A 20592-nucleotide genomic window follows, 5' to 3' on the forward strand; every position below is an offset into this window, starting at 1 on the left:
TAGATCATGCAAATTCAGGCCAACAAACCCCAACCCTTCCTCTATTCCTAGTAGCCAAGATAGAGGGGGTAATCCCAAATCGGTTCCCTAATCTATAACAAACTTCCGTTCTGATTATAGAATAGCATAAAGCAAGCATGCATACAGGCTTGGATTGAAATTCAGAAAATGGGATTCAAGAAAAGAAGAAGAACATGTGGGAAAGAACTTAAGATTATAACCCAAATATGAAAAGTCTTACATGAAAACCAAAGCATAAGAAGAGAGATTAGCCAAGCATGGCAAGCTAAGAACCTGAATTACAAGCTTGGAAGCCTCTCTCTCACTCTCCTAGATGATCCTCTACCTCTGAATTTTACAAAGTATGAAAAGATATCAAAGATTCCAAAATAAAATGACTAAAATCCTATTTATAGGCAAAATTGGCGTTTTTCTGCTGTGCCCGGCGCTCGAGCGCCAGGCTGATTTTCTTCAGCATTTGGCTTCTGCCTCCCTGGCGCTCAGGCGCCCTAGGGCAGCGCTTGAGCGCCCCAGCTCGCCTGAAAACCTCTTCAACTTCATTTTAACTCCTCTTTAATGCCTCCTTCAAGTATCTAAACCCCTTGGCTTTCTTCCTTCAGCTGTTACAACCTGATTACTTGCTCAAAAAGACTAGAAACAAAGCCAAGAAACTCAAAGGTTAATTTGCACAAGAGTATAAAATCAACTAGGAATTAAACTAGACCCCTAAACTCTACTAAAATACCATTAAAGACCCTATAAAACTATGAAATTACCAAAGCATTGCAAAAACACTAGTAAAGATAAAAATGCATGAAACACTACATGAGACACAAGAAAAAGACTCAAAACCTACAACGAAATGACCCTAAAAACACTACTAAATCCGGGTCATCACCAAGGATTGGATGTAGCCCTATCATTCGGGGGGTGAACCGGGTTAAAATTGTTGGTGTACATCGTCTACTTCCCTGCTATACATTTCCGCTACACCAAACGATCTCAACAAAGATGATGAATCTTTAAATTGTTTGGAAATCCAAGTTTTTGGATGGCACAATTCAAACCCTCTTTTCTTGTGCTACTCTGATCAACTTCAACATGCTCAAAAACTAGTGAAAAATTCGTCGCACTATAACTCAGATCATGAAATACTGTAAAGTCTACATGAGTTCTCCCTCTAAGAAGAACATATAATCTAATATGTTTTAATGAAGACAAAAAAATCAAGACCGTGACAAAACAATGGAGACCAAGACACAATAATTGAGACTAGCAGAGGCTTTAAAAAGACAAGGAAAAGCAAAGAAGACCAAAACAAAGCGGAAAGGAGAACGGTAAACCTTCAGGACATAAGGAAGATCAACATGAAGAACATGAAGATCAATACAAGATGTTGAAGACTGTGACAAGGCAAAGAGGATTGAGACAAATCAAAAGAGTTCAAGACAAAGGTCTCATAGGAGATCAACAAGAAGAATTGAGAAGACAAGCTCAAGAAAGAAACATTGAAGACTTGAATATGAGTCGATTGGAACCTTGGATATTGTGGTGTTGCTGTTGTTTTTTGTGATGAAATGCCTTGATTGTGGAGATTGATCATAATTCTTTGTATCTATTGAGGAGTTTGAGAATTAGCTTGTGTTTACATAGTTAATAGAGTCAATACGTATAGAACTCCTAGAACATGAGTTAGTAAATTAAGTCAGTTAGTAACTATGTCAAGTGTACTTGGGAATGGTACAAAGAACGTGAGTGCATTGCGTTAGAGCTAAAGAATGGAAGGAAGCAAGCGGACACAGAGAGCAAAGACGTGAGCAGATTAGAGTCGCAACTTAGGAAGGAAAACACATAAGGTGAGGGAAATTTTCCGTCTATTAGCTATATACTTAGTATTGACTTGTTGTGTGATTGATTGTTATGTTAGTTTCTATTGAAGCATGTTGATTGGGATATTGATCGCTATTGAAGCATGTTGTTTGAGATATTGATTCCTATTGAAGCATGTTGTTGAGATGTTAACTGATATTGATGCATGACTGAATGAATTGTATGCATGTGAAAGTGCTACAATAAATTTTTAATTATGCTTGAGAACTAATTGTTTATTGACTATAAACACCGAGTATTAATGAGTGTTAGTGAGTAGGTTATGACGAGATCAAGATCTTCCTTGAGAAGATTCTCCTTGGGAAAAATGAATCTTTAGAAAATGATAAGTTTTGGAAATGTAAGAAAAGACTAAAAGTTTTGAGAATTAAACATCATAATTAAAATAATCCAAGTGATAACACTTTTATGACTTTAGAGAATTACTTTGAGAAGGAAAATTTAGGACCTTGGAAAGAGTATCGAAACAAGAAAGATCGATGATCAAAGTGTTGAGAAAAGGAAGAGAACTGAGTTCGATCATCAAGAGGATGGATTGTTGTGGTGCGAGAAACCACTAAGGTGCAGAAGGAATTCCTTGTTAGTTAAGAACATGGTTCGGGAAACCGCCATTGTTTAAGAGGTAGAGACAATAATTGTTAGTTAGAGACGCATATCCTTGTGAGGATGTTCTGCTACGTGGCTAACTATGATGCATTCATGCATGCATATCTATTGAGGTTGGGAAAATCAAAAGATAGGGCCTCATGAAGGTTGAGACGATTGCAGATTGGGCCTTCAATGAAAGCTTACCAAGAGGGTACTGGCTTCCGGCATACGCGAGTCTGCGTGGCCAGCTATTTGTTGGATCGATTTGCAAAGTTTAGGTGGTAAGTGGCACCCGCGTCTGTATGATCAATGTTGTTTTGAACCGACTGCGAGGTGCACGACCAATCAAGTGGCCATTCCGTTGTCTTGCCTCGTTTACCTTGAGAGGTGGCGTGTTATCTAGATCATCTTTTGAGCATCAATCGAATGAGTAATGTGATATGATTATATGCATTGTGTTGCATGTGGTGACCACCTCAAGCATGAACTTTTAAAAACTTTTCTTCCAACTCTCTCATACAACAAGTCTCATTCTCTCGCACACTCTTATACACTTAGTTTTTCTCCTTATCACAATACAAACTCCTACCATTTTTCTCAATCTTATCTACATTCATGGATCACTTAATGACACCCTACGCTAATCTCGGATGTCCTCTTTCTGACATACACTAATCTTTGACATCCTTACTCCGTGCTTTTCTACTCATCGATGAGTGTGTTTTTCTTCAAAATCTAAGGCACAAATTCTGGGTAAGAAAAGTAACGTTTTTTATCATCAAATGAAGAATCAGAGGTTTGGAATGAACTCAGAAGGTCAGAAACTTACAGAATACAAGTCTTGGGACATTATGAGCAAGTTATGAATTTTCCGGCAAAGGTCTCGCCGGAGAAGATGACCGAATGCGGCGGAGGTGCGGCGGCGATCGGAGCTTGGAACATGGTTGGATTCTCGTCGCTTCCAGAAGAACCTAGGCTTTGGAATCGTCTCAATCTGAGGTCGGACGAGGGGGAGGAAAACACATTTTAAGGCGCTGATTTTCCGGTATGGTTGCCGGAATCTTCAAGCTGAAAAACGGCAACCAAGAACAGCCCAGAAACTGTCCAAATGAGCCCAGAAAGACGCCAAACTTTCCAGATATCATATTTGGAAATCCAGAAGCATGAATATCAAGTTTTTAGAGGGATTTGAACATGTTTTGTGATATAATCAAAGGGGGACAGATTTGGTGATGTTTGAGTATGATGGTGGCTGCTATGGAAGGGAGAATTTTGTGGCTTTTGGGACAGAGAGAAGAGAAGAGATAGGGGGAGAAAGCTTCTGCAGAGAGGGAAATGGGAAATGGCAGAGTAACAAGAGGAAGAATTGAGAGAAGTGAAGGTGTGAAAACTTCATGACTTTGCTCACCTATTTATAGAGGATGGAAGAGGATGAAGGTGATTGCAGGTCACCATGGAGGGGAGGACAGGTGATTGCAGATTGCCATTCAGAAGAAAGAAGAGAATACGTGGGAGAGAAGGAAGGAAGTGATTATTCATCACTTGGAATTTTATGGTTTTGCCACATAGCCTAAAATGGGTATACATTGATTTAGGAAGTGTAGGATCTAACACTTAAAGCTATAGAAAAACTATTGTGAAGGTTAATCTTTATTCTAAATGTAAACTAATACTATTTTGGATAAATTTACGTGATCATAGAACTAAATATAATTTTTAATCTTTTATTTTAGTTTCATTTTCTTTTTATTCAATTTTCTAACCATGAATATATTAAGAAATTATATTAAAATTACTTATAAAATTTATTCTAAAACCTAAATATTTAGTTATTAAATTTAAATTATCACCTTATTTAGACATAACTTAAGCAGGTGAAATCAGGGATGTTACATTGCATGTGTTTATCAATATAATCTATTGTGGTTATGAAATATACATTATTGTGCTATTATATACTATTATTTGAAAGTTAACCCCCGCACGCAATTGTTTTTATGTCTATGCTTGGGCGGCCGACAACCGCCAGGTGTCAGAGGGTGGAGGATGGAGGTCATTGTGGAGGTATCTCGGGCGGCGCCACCAGATCATGAAGAGTTCAAAGATGAGGATCTGTCGCACGATATCCTCCGAGCATGAAGAAGTGGAAGTCGAGGATAGAGTTAATCGGCTCGGACGAGCGAGAGAGCGCGTAATTCAACAATGGACTAGTCGTTGTAGAGTCGAGGAGCATGGTTGACATGTTTTCTCGGGTAGAGTGTTGCCATGTTAGTGCAATACTTGTAGGGTTGGATTAACAGATCAACATATCTGTATTTTGGGGTAGGGTAGGTCTCCAACATATTGCTTTTGGTTTGGTTCTCTTGCGGGGAAATCATATGGAGTAGTCGACCATATGAGTCAAGGCTGGAAGCCATTTTGGGCTGACTATTTCTTTTCGAACATTGTAAATACTTATGTACTATATTATGATGACTTGTCACTATTTCCTTTGGGCTTGTGTATATATATGTGGTGGGTTAGTATGTATTTATGGTCTCTATGCATAACATGTTTAAAAATCTCTTTTGCTTTGAAGAAAAAAAAAGTACTTGCTTCAAGAATTGTTCATGAAATCTATTGCATATTTATTTATTAAAAGGATATTATTGTGACCCCGAAAGTTTGGGCATTACAACAAGAGTGTCAGCTAGCCTACTTATAATGATAAAAAGACTTGTTCATCAAGAAACAATTCCTTGTTCACTAAGTCTTTTCAAATCCAAGCCCACGAAGGAGTAAGTTGTTGAGTACTTTAGGAATCTGCAGGTCCCACAAATGGTTGAATATTTTATTGAGGTAAACATGGGATTTGTATCTCTTTAAGTTAGCTTTATGTGCCTTTTGATTTTTCCCAATTCCGAGTTCTGAAGCCCAAGATTTGATCGTTTTAGTGCATGTTGGTCCAGACTCGCAGGACTGGCGACAACAACTTTGCAAGGAAACTCTGGCCAAGTTAGAAATAGATTCTCGATTTTTTTCTAAACATGATAGTTGGAGGGCTTTGAGTAAGCTTTCCAACGAAATATTAGTCGCCCTATTCAACCTGTTCTAGTGCAATGGGTCATAAAAGCTAAAAAGAAAGAATCAAGCGTTTTCCATCAAAAATCCAAATAGGTGTGACATATTTTTTTATCAAGAAAATAGGTGTGAAATGTTAGAATTCATCTAATTCACCCAAATAATGCATAAACTTAATTAATTCAAGCTCAGAAAATCACAAATAATATGCATGAATTCTGTATTGATAAACAGACATTCAAGTTACTAGCCACGTGGGTATAGGGACAAGTACGAGTAATTTTTTAAAACGGGGGTTTGAGGAAGGCTACTATGGTACCCTGCTCAGACTTTACCCATTTCCATCCTTTTCTTAACCACATACTCGCGTTCTGCTTCTTGCAAGGACTCATAAATCGTGGAATGCTAGTGCTTTATCTCTCTTAGTCAGCTAGTAAGCTTTTGTTTGAATGTTCTTCTTTACTTTGACTGGTCCAACTATGGAAAACTAACTTCCCTATGATCAAGGAACTGAACCTGTTGCCACTTTGCACGTGAAAATATTCTAGAAGCTCCAAAATAATTTCTTTCTTCTTCCATAGTCTTTGAATCTCCATACAAACTTGCCTCCATTTAGTCACTTCAGCATGTTATGCCAATGACAATTCTCATGTCCTCGATTGTACCCCCAATGCTTAGTTTCTATGCTACGGTTGTATTTTCGGCTTCCTGAACTAGGCGTTACAATTTTTGTGGTTAACAATTACAAAATAATTTTAGCAGACCTAGCACATCACCCCAAAAGAGATGTATGTCACAATTATGTGTATTAGGATTACTTTAGAAAATCAAAGATATTTGGATAACACAATCTTATAAGGCATCTCATATCTGTAGAGATTGCATCCAATATCATGAAAGATTCGTTCTAGGTTTAAACCAACTATTCCATAAATATGGGAAAGGTTAACAGTTTTGAGGTGCATCTTCTTTTTAAACCCTAGTCCTTATTCTCTTTCTCAATCTCACTGATAGGGGGCATCTTTTAGGTACTCACCATTGGTGTACAATGCCAACCATTTTTAAGGAAGGAGGATACAAACGCAAATAAGAAAAAGACATCATAATCAAAGTCCATAGACATTTTATATCCTAACAAATAGTCCAGTAAGAAAAAATTATATTATATGAATTAAAAATATGTGTCTGGATGAGAACAGAATAATCAATTAAGTATACACTCAAGTTCAATATTTTATATCCGAACAAATAGTAATTAAGTAAAAATTTACATTGTCTTGACTTGATTTAATGAATGAACTAAAAAATGTGGCTAGATGAGAAGAGAATGTGATCTATATAAAAATTAATTCCACTATTATTGTTATTGTTACAATAAGTTTCAAACATAAAATTCTAAATCTAATAAATTTGAAACTGAAATCGATATAATTCTGTAGTTCCAAATACAATCATGTATTTTTACAACTATTTTGTTGGTTTCAAGAAATTCTTGAACCATTCCACAGATTGTTTGGGGTATCTCTTCTGGTTGTCTTTGTAATCAACAAAGTACAGACCAAATCTACAAGTGTATCCAGCAGACCACTCCCAGTTATCTAGTAGTGACCATGCAAAATATCCTTTCACATTGCAACCATCTCTGCAGTTAGCCAAATCAGTACTTCATTAGTGAGTTTATATTCATCAAAATAGTCGTGGACTCTAATGTAGCAACAAGTAATAACAACTACTACATACTTGATAGAAGCCAGTAAGGAAGATAAGTAGCCATTGTAATATCTAATCCGTTTCTCATCCTTTAGAGCATCCTTAATGGAGATAAATGGATTATTTGGATCATCCATTCCTGTAACAGCCATGAGAATGAAGATTTAGCTCAAATTTTATTCTTTGCTGGAACTTTCATGTTCTTACCAATAACACATTAAGTGTTGGGCAGGCTAGAAAAAAATGAAAGAAGAAAAATATCTTCTCTCGCAAATTATGCAGCATGAAAATACACAACTGTGATGTCAAAGTACTAGAGAAACACAGAGAAAGGTTTAAGCTTCTACTATTTAATGTTGAAAATTGAAATCATATTAGCTGGTCCCTAAAAATTACTATTATACATCAGTGCAAGCTAATAAATGTTATATTTTATCATAAAAGAGCATCTATTCCCGTTGTGCTTATACAGATTTGGATTCTCTGCTGCCTCAAAAATCTTACATTTACGCAGTCAAGCATTTTGAGTTGCCAGATTTTAATCAGACGATTCTCATTTTAAGTTGTAATAAGTAAATTGGAATATGAGTCATTAATCTTGATCAGACCACACAAAATGCTTTAATGCGTGAATGATGGATGACCCTAATTGCAGAATCCAAATCCATGATTATACACTTAACTTTTACTCTCCCATAAATTATATCATTTTCAAATAATTGTAGGTAAACTTTTTTTTTTTAAAGTTATATTGATTTTGCAGGGTGTTGTCACAGGTATAAAATGGTGATAGGGGAATAGTGTTTTTCCTTATCGTAAAACACCCAATAGTGACTATGTTTATTCTCCTACACTTAAATTTCTTAATACCAAATTGCACTCTAGAATCTAGACAGATTGTAAGAATTTGAAGGTTACCATTTTCAGTGATAACAACAAGAGGGTTCCCATACTTTTGTTTGATGTAGTTCATTAAGCTTCTCATACCTTCTGGCACAAGATACAACCATATAGAATTTGCCTGCAAGATAGAATTTATAAATCATGTCGTTGACTCATAAGAGAAATTCAGTGATATATAGACTATGTGAATGTTTGAAAATCCTTTTACAATTGATTGTAATCCCAAAATCAATTCTGGGATGCACTTTAAGTGAGTAGCTTCTAGGTTCCATAATTGATTCCAGGAAAGAAAAACTGATCAAAACATGTTGTAAGCTTAGTATCTTTCAATAGCAAAATCCAATCTGATTATGTTTTATTTCTTAAGCCAACAGGCAATGAGTAATCATTACAGTAAATCAATGAGACAAAATATGTTTCACATTAGCAAGACTTACCCTTTCTCCAATAACCTTAGTACCATTGAATGCTGAAAACAAAGGGGAGGAAAATAGTAACTTAGTTGCATCACCAAAGGTCAAAATTATAGCTCACACTGATAAAGAAATTGATGGCTGGAAGAATGTTTGGTCTAAAACTTACGAAGCGTGACAGCACCGGAGTCTGCAATGGTATCATTGAGCACGATCCCAATTAAATTCGAAGAATTGTGTCGTGCATAAAATGTGGTGTAATGATTGATTCCCACAAAATCTATTGAACCCTTGAGAGAAGCAGACTCCGATGGAGAAAATTTTGGTAGCCTGCTTCCTACTCTACTTCTCATTGAACTTGGATAATCTCCAAACATCAATGGATCAAGAAACCTGTCATGAAGACATTTAACATCTCAAATTTGGTTAATATTTACATTTTATTAATCTTTACATGTAAATATGATTGAGACATATTGGAGGACTTATTTTGAGTTGTTGTCTTTAATACAAATCTGCATAGAAGGTGTCCCTTTCTTATTCCTATTCAGACATTCGTCAATTCCCACAGTAAAAACATGTAAGTTTGACGCATGTTTGGGTAGATGGTGGAAAATCACAGTGGAGTCAAAGTCACAATGGACAGGAGCAACTTCCTTAACCGTCGCGACTGTCCACCATGAGTTTGCCTCACTGTGCTTTTCCCCAATGTACTATGTGAATGACGTACCAGCCCAGCTGAAAATCTTGAGCTCTCTGAGCTGCTTCAATGTCTTCTTGTTTGTTTGTTGCTGGCTGAAACCAAATGACATCAAAAGCTATCCCTAATGCTCCACCCTGTGTATTCTGAGGAGTAATAGAGTTATTTTAGTCATTTTAATGAGCTTTAAATCAATTCAAGAACTTGTATAAGCTTCATAAGAAAAATGATTAAAATATCTAATACCAATACTATACTAAAAAACTTCCCCAAAAATTCAAGTTTTAGTAAAACAAGATTTCGCCTAGTTCGTTAATATGATCCATTCTATTGCTTTCGACTGTGTTTGCTTCTCTATTAGCTTCGTCCCTAATATACATTCGCGGGAATTCTGAGGTTCAAAAGCCAATAGATTTGAAAGGTTGGATTGAGCAAATGTTCGTTTAGATTCACTCAAAATTCAAACAAAAACCAATAAGATTGCAACTTTAAAACTACAAAAGTAAATTTCATTTAACTAATTTAAAGTCTCCACAATATTTATATCTTTACAGCTTTACCTTATATTTTTTCCTGTAAATCTCTGCGGCTGCTGCATGAGAACGTAGGACATTGTGACCAACAATGTAAGGTTCCGTAGCAGAGTTCCCTGCCCTACAAAATAGGTGAAGGAGAATTGAGCACCGTCCAGGAGCCTGAAGACCAACATCATATCCTTGTGTAGTGAATGTATGAGGCTCATTAAATGTGATCCAGTGCTTCACCCTGTCCCCAAATTTCTGAAAGCATGTCTCAGCATAATTTGCGAAGTCCTTTCTATAGAGCACACAAAACCTCATATAAGCAATTTTTTATTACCACATTGTAAGAGAGAGTTACATGGTGGACAAATTTTGAAGTGGTCCACCGGTGATTCACTATTCATAACTGTTGGCTCAGGATCGTCAGAGCTATTAATAGTGGACGATCGGTGGAACACTTCAAAATTGGACAATCTTATAACTTCATCGTAAGAATACTGTGAAAAACATGGTTAATATTATGTATAACATTCTATACATGATCTCAGGGCTGAGCCATCCATTGTACTTGTCTTCTAAAGCTTGAGGTAGGTCCCAGTGATACATGGTCACATACGGTTCAACTCCTACATATGTAATGGACCAAGCCATTAGAAGCATTGAAGGCATCTCTTTCTAAGATGTAGATAGTAGTCATAGATCTAACCTTTGGCTAGTAATGCGTTGATGAGTTTATTATAGTGATCAACTCCTGCTTGGTTGATTTCGCCAGATCCATCTAACACAGAGTTTTATGAATTCAGATCAATTTCTAGAAGTCATGCACACATAACTATAACTTTCAATGTACTTGCTAGAAATGCATGACCTTCATATTTAACCAAATAAATGGTCAATTTAGTCCATCAAAATTTTTACCATAAGCAAATTAGTCCACGGAGGAAGTAAATACATTCAAAAGTCTCTGAATGTGTTAAACATCAGTCAAGGACCAACATTGACCATAGAGACTAACTTTGCCGATGCTTTACACATTTAGAGACTTTTAAACGTTTTTCCTTCTTCGAGGGACTGAGCGGCAAAATCTATTGAGGGATTAAGTTGATCAATCACTCATTTTTAATCAATCAAAATGTGCTAAAAATTTAATACCAATTAATACCTAACTGCAATGGGGTTGTAAGATGCATCACTCTGTTCAACTCAATGCCAATACATAGCATTGAACCAATTACTTACTATATTGAAGATAAACAGTATGATGTAAAATGCTTACTGGGAAAAATCCGAGTCCAAGAAATAGAAAATCTATATGCATCCATCCCCAAGTCCTTCATGAGTTGTATATCTTCCTGCATGAACAAACAATTCAATAAGAAAGAAACAACCTTTGACCAAACTTTAGAGTGATAAAAAGGGATAGGACTCAGAAGAGTTATAACCGGTAGATAACAAGGGTTCACAAACTAAATTTATATCATTACATACTTCATATCGGTGGTACTGATCCACAGCTACATCGGCATTGCTGTGATCTGTTATCTTGCCTATAACAAAATGGAAAGTTTAATGATCAGCCAGCATTTTAGCATTAAACGATTTCATGCTTATGAAGCATTTGAGACAGCGAAGATTAATTAGTTTCTAATTAGTAACACATGAAATTAGTAAAATGGTATGAAATAAATTTGTCGTTGGCAGGAATAAAACAACCAATCAATGTACACACATCTCAAATGCATCCTCAAACCACATTTCTTATACATGTGGTAAACACACAATACCTCTTGCCTTAGCTAGTCAAATAAGTAATATTACATTATAAAAGAAAACATTAACATGCTTAATTACATATGTTGGTTCAAATAAATTATCTTTAGGGATGGCGTGTGAGTCGATTAAGAAACCAACATATAGATTCCCTTAAATTAGCAATTATTCATTGAAGAGACCTTGTTCCTCCAATGCAGGTTCCTAAGACCTCTGAAAAGCTTAGTTATTTCTATTGAGGGATGAAGTGACCAATGTGAGACTCTAAGAGTAGTTGATGTTAGAATATAATATAAAACCATTCATTTGACCCTTACCCAAAAGCTTAAACTTTTAAGATAATTGGTTGACAACGATTGTGGTCAAGTACCTCAGTGTCTGGTGCTGGTTTTTGTCAACTCCAAGAGTGGTGGTCAGCTCGGAGGGGACCTTTTACAAACATATCGTACAGTTATCAATGAAAAACAGGTATGGGCAAGTCTTGTGTGTCTGAAGTGTTTTCATTTAAACAAATTTTAAGTTCATGAGCTGTCTAAAGTTCTTGTAAATGTGGGTCTATCATATTTTGTTAGGTGGGCTAAGTGGGCAATGTAAATTTCCAGGTTTTTGGTTTGGGGGAACATGCTCCAGACAAGGTGTAGAGAACAGTGTATGCTAATTTGGAAAGACTCAAGATCCGGGATGATCAGTTTGCTATAGAGATCATGGAGAGGTTGAAGTTAATTGTGAGCTATATAAATCTTTGATGGGTTGGTGTTTGTTTCCGTGTTTGTTAGCCAGTTTGTGTTGGAATGGTCTTTGATTAGAGTTTCTGTTCTGATATGTTATGATATGTAGCTTGTTGTTCTTGCCTTTTAGGTTGCAGGGGGAGATGGAACAGCTGGTTGGCTGCTTGAAGTTGTTTGTGATCTCAAATTATCTCATCCACCACCGATAGCCACTGTTCCATTGGGCACAGGGAATAACCTACCCTTTGCGTTTGGTTGGGTACGAAATTGCAGTTTATTTCAATATCCACTGTCTTGGTAGAATAAGATTAATGACCTAAATGTTTCTGTTATGAACATTGTGAGATAGGGTAGTACCTAGAGTGTGATGTGATTGCTCTAGAGAGAGAGTTAGAGAGAGTAACTGAATTTCATGAATGTATTGATCAAATGAGCAAAAAGTTCTTTACAAATGGTATCTGCTATCTATTTATAAGGGTGGGGGGTTGGGCCCCCGCGCACTAGAACCTCTAATGGGCTGGTTGGACCTCGCTGGTTGATGACCAACCTACTAGCTAGGCGACCCGCCACTAGGCGGGCAAACCCTGGGCGTTGCCCCTCTAGGGGCTCGCCAGCCCACTACAGTTTTGACATGAAAAGCTATAATTATGTTGCTGCCTATTCCTTAGTTGACTTGGATTCAATTTAAAAGGGAGCATATAATTGTGCTGGTTTATTATTGAACTTATTGCATGTTTACCATTTACTACATTGCAAATAAGCATCTACTTTAACTTGTATATCTAAGATTTGTGGTTCATGTTCTGGAAGCTGTGGAAATTTTTTGTTGAAGCTGTGACTTGATGATAAAGAATATATCCGAAAAGTAAAAAGAAAACAACGATAAAAGAGTGAGGGATATTTTTGCTGTTTTGCAGGGTAAGAGGAACCCAGGGACAGATCGAAGCTAAATTGATCTGGCATTCTTAGGTCAAGTCTTGAAAGCTAAGGAAATGAAGATAGAAAAGTAATGAGTTTTGGGCCTATTAATTGATCTTATAATTGGGATTATTTTCTTATTATTCTGCCAATATGCCTTACATTTCGTCTATGATGCCCTGTCCTATGTACCTTCGGAAAGAAGTTCTGCTGTCTTTATAATTGAGTAATATAAAGTTGCCTAGGTCATGATTTTAGCCCTGATTTGTTTAGTAACTTGCATTGAGAGTGATGTATTCAATAACATTGACTCTGAGCTTATTGTTCAACAATTTCAGAATATGGAATCACGTAGAGGACAACTATGACTTGTATAATTTATAATGTATAAACATATTAAAGTTGTTTTTAATTTATTTTTACAGATGTGTTCATTTGAAAAATTTGAACCCCTGACCCCTGGTCCTGGTCCTGAATCCATTACAGCGAGTAAATATTTTTACGGTGAAAAGTTTGGTCACATACAAGTTAAATGTCGAGGATGGTAGATTTTGGCGGCATAGAGGGGAAGACAAGAAAGTTGAAGAGTGTTTAGTCTATAAATGTGATTTGTTATAAGGATGATCTTTTAATCAATGGAGATAAAATTAATGACAGAGTGTAGCAATGTGAAACTTTGATTGAAGAGATGACTAGTTGTTATAAAGTATGAGTATTCATCAAAGTCTCACATTAAGTAGTGTGGAAAAGAAAAAAAAGTAGAGAAAATCAATTCTCATTCAAGACCCACATCGAGTAGTTTAAATTAAGAGTTTGCAATTCGAGCCTTAAATTACATTGGGAGTGTTAGCAATTTTGTCCTTAAATTGAATTAAGAGCTTACAATTGTATTCCTGTAACAAAATTGCAGTTAAGTAATAAAATATTTGGTTGAGTTTGGAAATTTAAGCAAGATATACCACACTACATTGAATTTGTGAGTTTATTATTTATCTTTTTTATTTTTATTTTGGCTCTTAGTTCCCAACAAGGAGGGTAGAACGGTTTGAGAAGAAGAAGAAAAGGGTCACTTTTGAGAAAAACATGACAACAAGAATATGGTAATAGTGGCTGAAAAATGGTCGTGGCCAATAAACAAAGAAGAAGACATATAAGTCACTTTTGAGATATTTAAACTTCATGGGTCAAATGTTTTCTTTTTGAAAATAGAAATTGAAATTTATTTAGAACCAACATATGGGAACAAAGCTCTCCCAAATGAGCAACCAAAAACAACTCTATGCAATCTAATAGAAAGCACCAAGACTTTGGCATCACACACCAAATTGATCCCAAGTCCAACCTGACACCAAGAAAGTGTTCCAAAAAAAACAATCTATACCACCATACCCTCATATCAGTATAAGAGGAACCCATTCAATTTTATGAGTATTAAAACAAAAAACTGAAGATGGGTAGCTCAGTTAGCAACGCGGGCTGAGTGTGTGGGAAGAACTCTCAGGTTCGATTCTCACACAATACACTCTGGGGAGGGATGAGGAGCCTTAACTGTGACTAAATCTCGAATCTGGCGATATCGAAAGGGTGACCGGGTACCGAATGTTTATAAAAAAAAATCAAAAAAAGAAGAAGTTGTTCACCGGAGACTAGGGATTAGAGCAGGAAATGTGAAAGTTGCTTAAAGTCGGCCGATAGGCGCAAGAGAATCAATTAGTTTAGTTTTGATCTGAGTAGGCTTATAAATAATAGGAAATACTCTAACCCTAGGAATCAGGATCAGATTAAACTGCTAGGAAGGGATCATGCACCGTGATATATAACCCAACTGCGTGCTAAGAGCATCTATAACGAGTGTTTAGGACTCACATACTTATTCATGTGCTAATCTCTCACCTGATATTTTCCTGTCACTTGATTAACCACCACCTGCGAGTCACTCCTTATGGCCCACATTCTAAGTCCCAAGTCTAGAACATCGCCATGAGAATCTCGGTGGAGCAGGCCTTGGCGGTCTAGCTAGTGTGGAAGCTGAAGCGGTTCCTCTGGGTAGGTTCTGAGAGGACGCTCTATCTAGCCATCCAAGAGGCAGATAAAGTAGAACTTGATATTATATAGAAGAGCAAGGCAAGGAGGTTCTAGGGGCAGCAAAACATATTGTCGAGGTACACAAATTACGTGAAAAGGGGAGGACAAAGAATTTATGAGGGACGTTGTCATAGCATTTGTATTAGTTGTTCGTGACACGGTGGCTGCTAGGATCCCTAGTTTTTATTCTTATTATCCAACCACCCGGACATGGAGAATTAGATTCTAGAGGTATTGAACCTGGTAGTGATAGGATTGGGGGATGTAAAGGCTAAGAAAGTTGCTTAATTTTTGCGCTCATGTCTACATAGAGTTGATAGTTGCTTAAATTTAAGCAACGTTGCGCTTGAGCAAGCAACCATCCCTAACCTAGTTTTCAAATAAAAATGATTTTTTTTTTCCTTCTCATACTTCAAGTTCAACTGGCTTATGCTTAAAAGAAGAGGAAAAAAAAAACTGATGCAGTACTATCAAACTCAGTTAAAAGTAAAAGAAGAACATGTGTTTGGAGCACACCAGTTATTTATGAGTTATATCATATGTAGCATTTTAAGCCCACGTGAATAACAATAAGTAAATCATATAAACAACTGTGGGTTAGAGATGCTCTAACCTGGTCCCAGTTATAAACTAAAATAATAAGTTTCTATAATTCCACATATGCATATAATGTTTTCACAACTCATAATATTGTTTGGAAAGTTCTTTCATCAAATCCAACATTTATTTCTTTAAAATAAGTTTCTATATTGTTTTTTTCTTGTTGAAATATATTTTAATGTAGGTTGAAAATGTATCTAAACATATACAAAATATCCTTATAACTACTTCTTACCAAAAGTATGCGAAAATGTATCCCAGACAGATGGTCCCCTTCCGTCCTCCATCACTGCTCCTTCGTACTAGACAAAGTAAACAATACCATAAAGATATGCAGTCAAAAAATAACTCGTACTGAATTATTTTTATAAAATTATTATAAACTTCATATTAATACAATATATATAAAAGTATTTTATTTTCTTGAAAAAATCAAATAACAAAGCATAAATTTTTGCTATAAGAGCACAATGACTGACAAAGTGGGTTTACCTTTATAGAGCAATTAAATTAATCGAACACAAGCTAGGCACCAATTTTGTCCTCTAATTCATAATTAATAAAAGACACATTATATGGTGTGTCGTTTCTCATTTATTATCTCTCTTCATTCATTTACGCTAACCTCTTGCTCATGCCCCGAAAAAGAAGCGACAAAAGCTCATTCACCATGCGAAAAGCACATTTCAGTTTCGCTTATTTATCTTTCTCTTTCTTTCTTTTTTTAACTTTCAATCCAAACTTCATTGATTTGATCTTTCCCTTTACTTAATCAAAGAGAAAACCTCATCTTCTCAAAAAAAAAAAAAAAAAAAAAAACTTTCAATCCAAACTTCATTGATTTGGTCTTTCGCTTAACTTAATCAAAGAGAAAACCTCATCTAGCTTCTCAAAAAAAAAAAAGAGAGAAAACCTCATATAGCAAACCAATATATGTAAAAGTTACTATTAAAAAAAACATTTTTATTACCAAAGATTAATATTTCTTTCACACCTATTGAAGAAGAGGGAAGACGTAGAAGGATGAAAGAAATAGAAAGATAAGAAAAATGGTAAAAGTTTAATTTAAGTATGAGATTTAATAAGTGATATGATATAAAGGAAGGTGAAAGATAGAAATAAAAATAGTTCAAATTAAATTTAATAAAAATGGAGTGTTTAACCTATCAAACTTCAACTTGAAACTGAAACTGAAAAATCTAATGCTTAAATATTGATGAGAGGAGGAGGAGGTACCAACCTGAAAAGCTGAAGATGCGGTGCCAAATATAAAGCCATTTGGAAAGTCTGCTCTGTGTATCTGTGATATACATATTTGAATCTGAAATGATGCTATCACTGCTAAGACGAGAAAAATGACTCTCGAAGCCATGGATCGTTTAGATGATGGAGAGTGAGAGAGAAACAACAAGATTCTGTTTGTTTGCAACAAATTTGAGATAGGCCTATTATCACTTTTGTGGAGTATATTTATAGAGGAAATGAAAGAGGGGAAATGTAAAGCAAAAATCTATTATGGAAAATGGGAGTGGGAGGGAGAGTGTGAAAGGGGGAAGGTATATTGCATATGCCTACAATCTAGTGGTGGGGTTGTGACGAAAAAAATAGTCATTTTGGGTATTCGCCTAAGACGGAAACTCACACGCATGATGTATGAATACTATGATTGCTTTCCCATTCTGTTTTCTTTCTTTTTTCTTCTTCTTCCTCTTATTATATTTTTTCTGTCCCCTCAATAAGATTACTCTGTCTGTCTTTATCGTTGTCAGTATCCATAGGTTGCTTCACATAGATTAGTGTATATATATATATTTGAATCTTTCTGAATAAAATCATCTATGTTCGGCTCCCATCATCCATGGGCTAATTAAGCATGCCACCGTATGGTATCCATAAATTATTTATAGAGATATTTATAAACCGTCGTCTACCAACATAATCATGCCATTCTTGTGAATGAAAAGCAAAATTCTTAAGAATAATAGTTTGTCCTTACCAATTCAATATGTGCTTGTAATAAGTAGCAAACTTATCTGATTAAAGTTTAACAGTATATTATAAATAACATAATTAAACCTTATACAAACACTATCGCTTATGAATTTATATATATACTTACCGTTGGCACCAATCGATATTATCTAAGGTCCATCGATCCATAAGCCTTTTAGCGTCAGCCAAACGAAAGGAAATATCCTCAGTTCATGGACATTAGTCATTGGTAAATTTTTGTGAGTAAATGACAATCAAATACAATAAATAGCATTTACTTTCATTGATCACGTAATACCAATTTGGGATAAATTCAAGGAAATTACCATTGCCTTGTTGGTAGCCTTTTAATATGATTTATTGACAATAATTGGAATTCAATTGCCTTTACGTTTATTTAGCTCTCTCTTAATCAATCAGAATTGATTTGGTCAAGGACTCTTAATGGTGATGGTCTTTCTCTTAGTCGTTACATTAGTAACATGAATACAGAGTTACCGGGTACACACCATATAGTGAGATTACTGGGTAGTACATCCTCCACTCTCTTGAAAATACTCTACTCTAGGGTTCCTGTTTTACTCCTATTCTAGGCAATATTTAGTGAAGGCTTCATACAGTTTGCCTCGAGTGCATGGGTCAGATCGTAGCTGTATAAACCCTTGAGGGCAAAACCGGCAGTTGGAATTTACACTGGAGTTCGCCGGAAATTTTGCTTCAGGACAGCGGCTCGCCACGGCACAACAATACTCTCTCTATTTCCAACAATCTGAAGCGAAAGTAGGGAGGAGGAAATAAATCATCTGAAAGATAAGTATTACTTTATCCGACTAAATATTTTTGGCTAACCGATCATGTTTCCTTGATCCTCCATATTTTTTAATTTAATGGATATTGGGTCATACTTTAAAAAAAAATCTTGAATGCACATCATGTATATGGTTTAAATTGTGCAACATGTTTTGTGAGTTTAATGCAATATAAATATTGGAGCAAGGTATGACATTTGCTTGGGTGTGGATTCTAGACAGATTTTGAGATCGTGAATTGGGGCTTTTTTGACGTCACTAGTATAATTTCTACCAATAATTATCGATATAGTGCAACTTTATTTTTATTTACAGGTTTGGTGTATATCGCCAGTGTTGCTAGCAGTATCCAGATAACTTTTCAAATGTCGCCACCACAAATAGCGATACATGTGTTTTTTTATTTTTTTTTCTTTCTCCACATTTATCGCCACCACCATTGGATATATGCTTATTTTTTATTTTTTTTTAAAGATGTTGCCAATCTTGTTGGCGATACATCTTTTTTTTTTTCAATGTTGCCAACCATGTTAGCGACACACACCCTTTTTTTTTTTTTAACCTAAATCGCCACCCTTAGTGGCTATGTTTTTTTTTTTTTTTTAAAGAGACTAACAATATTAATGCCACAAACATTCCTATCACATTCACTTGCAAAGTCATACATTAAACATCTTAAGATAATTTAAAAAATGATACAGTGATAATGAAATTACACATAAAACTAATTAATGTTGGGATGATGTTCCACAATGAGGCCTTCTTCTTTGACGTTGTGGTCGCTCCCTTTGAGGTTGTTCCACCTGCTGTGGCAGCTGACCTCTCGTTCTCGGACCAACCCGGTGCAGTTGTAGTGAGGGTCATGGTTCATCATCATCATCATCATTATTATCATCATCATCATCATCACCATCATCATCATCATCATCATCATCATCATCATCATCATCATCATCATCATCATCATCATCACTTTCTTCAATTTGAGGTTGAAACCTACGAGGGAAAGACTGTTGTGGTTGATGTGTAGACAATTGATATGGTGGCAAGTATGCAGACGCAGGTGTGGTAAGAGATGTGGCAAACATTGATCTTTGGTCAAACATTAAAGGAACCTGCAAAAACGAGTTTTGAGGAAAAAAACTCGAACTTTCTCCTGCATAAAAATCTCTTTGCACAGGCGAATGATATTGTGTTTGAGAAGTAGGTGCTTGTGAGTGATGTTGTGTTTCTTGATGTGCCACAGCTTCAAAGGGAAAATCTTGAGTTGGTGGAGCTTGTTCATAGTTTGTTGGTGAAGGTGATGGATTGGTCTCTTTTAAAGCACCTGAAAAGGCAATGGCTCTTTCCCTAATGATTTGAATTGTTTGTATGGGATTATTGAAAACAGTGGGTGACTCAGTGTAATCTGTAACCCAACGTGCAAATGAGTGCTGTAAAGTAAACATTATCATGTTTCAAACAGGGTAAAATATCATAAGATATAAACATTTGTAAAATAGCCGAGATCAACTTAATTACCGTAGCAGCAACAATGACCCCTTCACGAGATATATATCGACGAGTACGAGGTATATACCACTCCATATATCTTGAGTTTTCATTAAACGAACCAGTACACGGTTGTCCCCTAATCAGTTGGGCAGGTCAGTTATTCCATAGTGCAATCCAACGTTCATGAAGCTCTGGCCAACTTTTTCCTGATCTGCTACGTAGATCAATTTTGTGGAGTTTGTCTAAATTAGCGGGGGGGTTTGGAACACATTGTTTTGCAATCCAAGCCTTTCTGTAAGTTACAGAAAAGCCAAATTGAGTTCTAGTCTCTGCAATCAAAGCTTTTATTGGAATATTAGGATCTGCATTTACTAACTCTACAATACAATTAGCAATAACAGATGAGTCTAA

At 35.9% G+C, this 20592-nt stretch overlaps 1 protein-coding gene across 1 annotated transcript; it reads right to left on the bottom strand.

Annotated features, from left to right (window-relative positions):
• Nucleotides 1-6855: 6855 nt before the first annotated feature.
• On the bottom strand, nucleotides 6856-17463 carry LOC130711719 (beta-glucosidase 40-like). Its single transcript, XM_057561438.1, has 13 exons — nucleotides 17127-17463; nucleotides 16122-16188; nucleotides 11274-11332; nucleotides 11062-11137; nucleotides 10492-10563; nucleotides 10324-10411; nucleotides 9825-10080; nucleotides 9295-9410; nucleotides 8734-8957; nucleotides 8589-8620; nucleotides 8167-8269; nucleotides 7279-7387; nucleotides 6856-7180 (listed from the first exon to the last, which is right to left on the bottom strand). The coding sequence occupies exons 1-13, from the start codon at nucleotides 17256-17258 to the stop codon at nucleotides 7006-7008; spliced, it is 1509 nt and encodes a 502-aa protein (XP_057417421.1). The 5' UTR covers nucleotides 17259-17463; the 3' UTR covers nucleotides 6856-7005.
• Between the last annotated feature and the right edge of the window lie 3129 nt (nucleotides 17464-20592).

The sequence above is a fragment of the Lotus japonicus genome, chromosome 4, assembly GCF_012489685.1.
Source record: "Lotus japonicus ecotype B-129 chromosome 4, LjGifu_v1.2".
NCBI classification, from domain to species: domain Eukaryota; kingdom Viridiplantae; phylum Streptophyta; class Magnoliopsida; order Fabales; family Fabaceae; genus Lotus; species Lotus japonicus.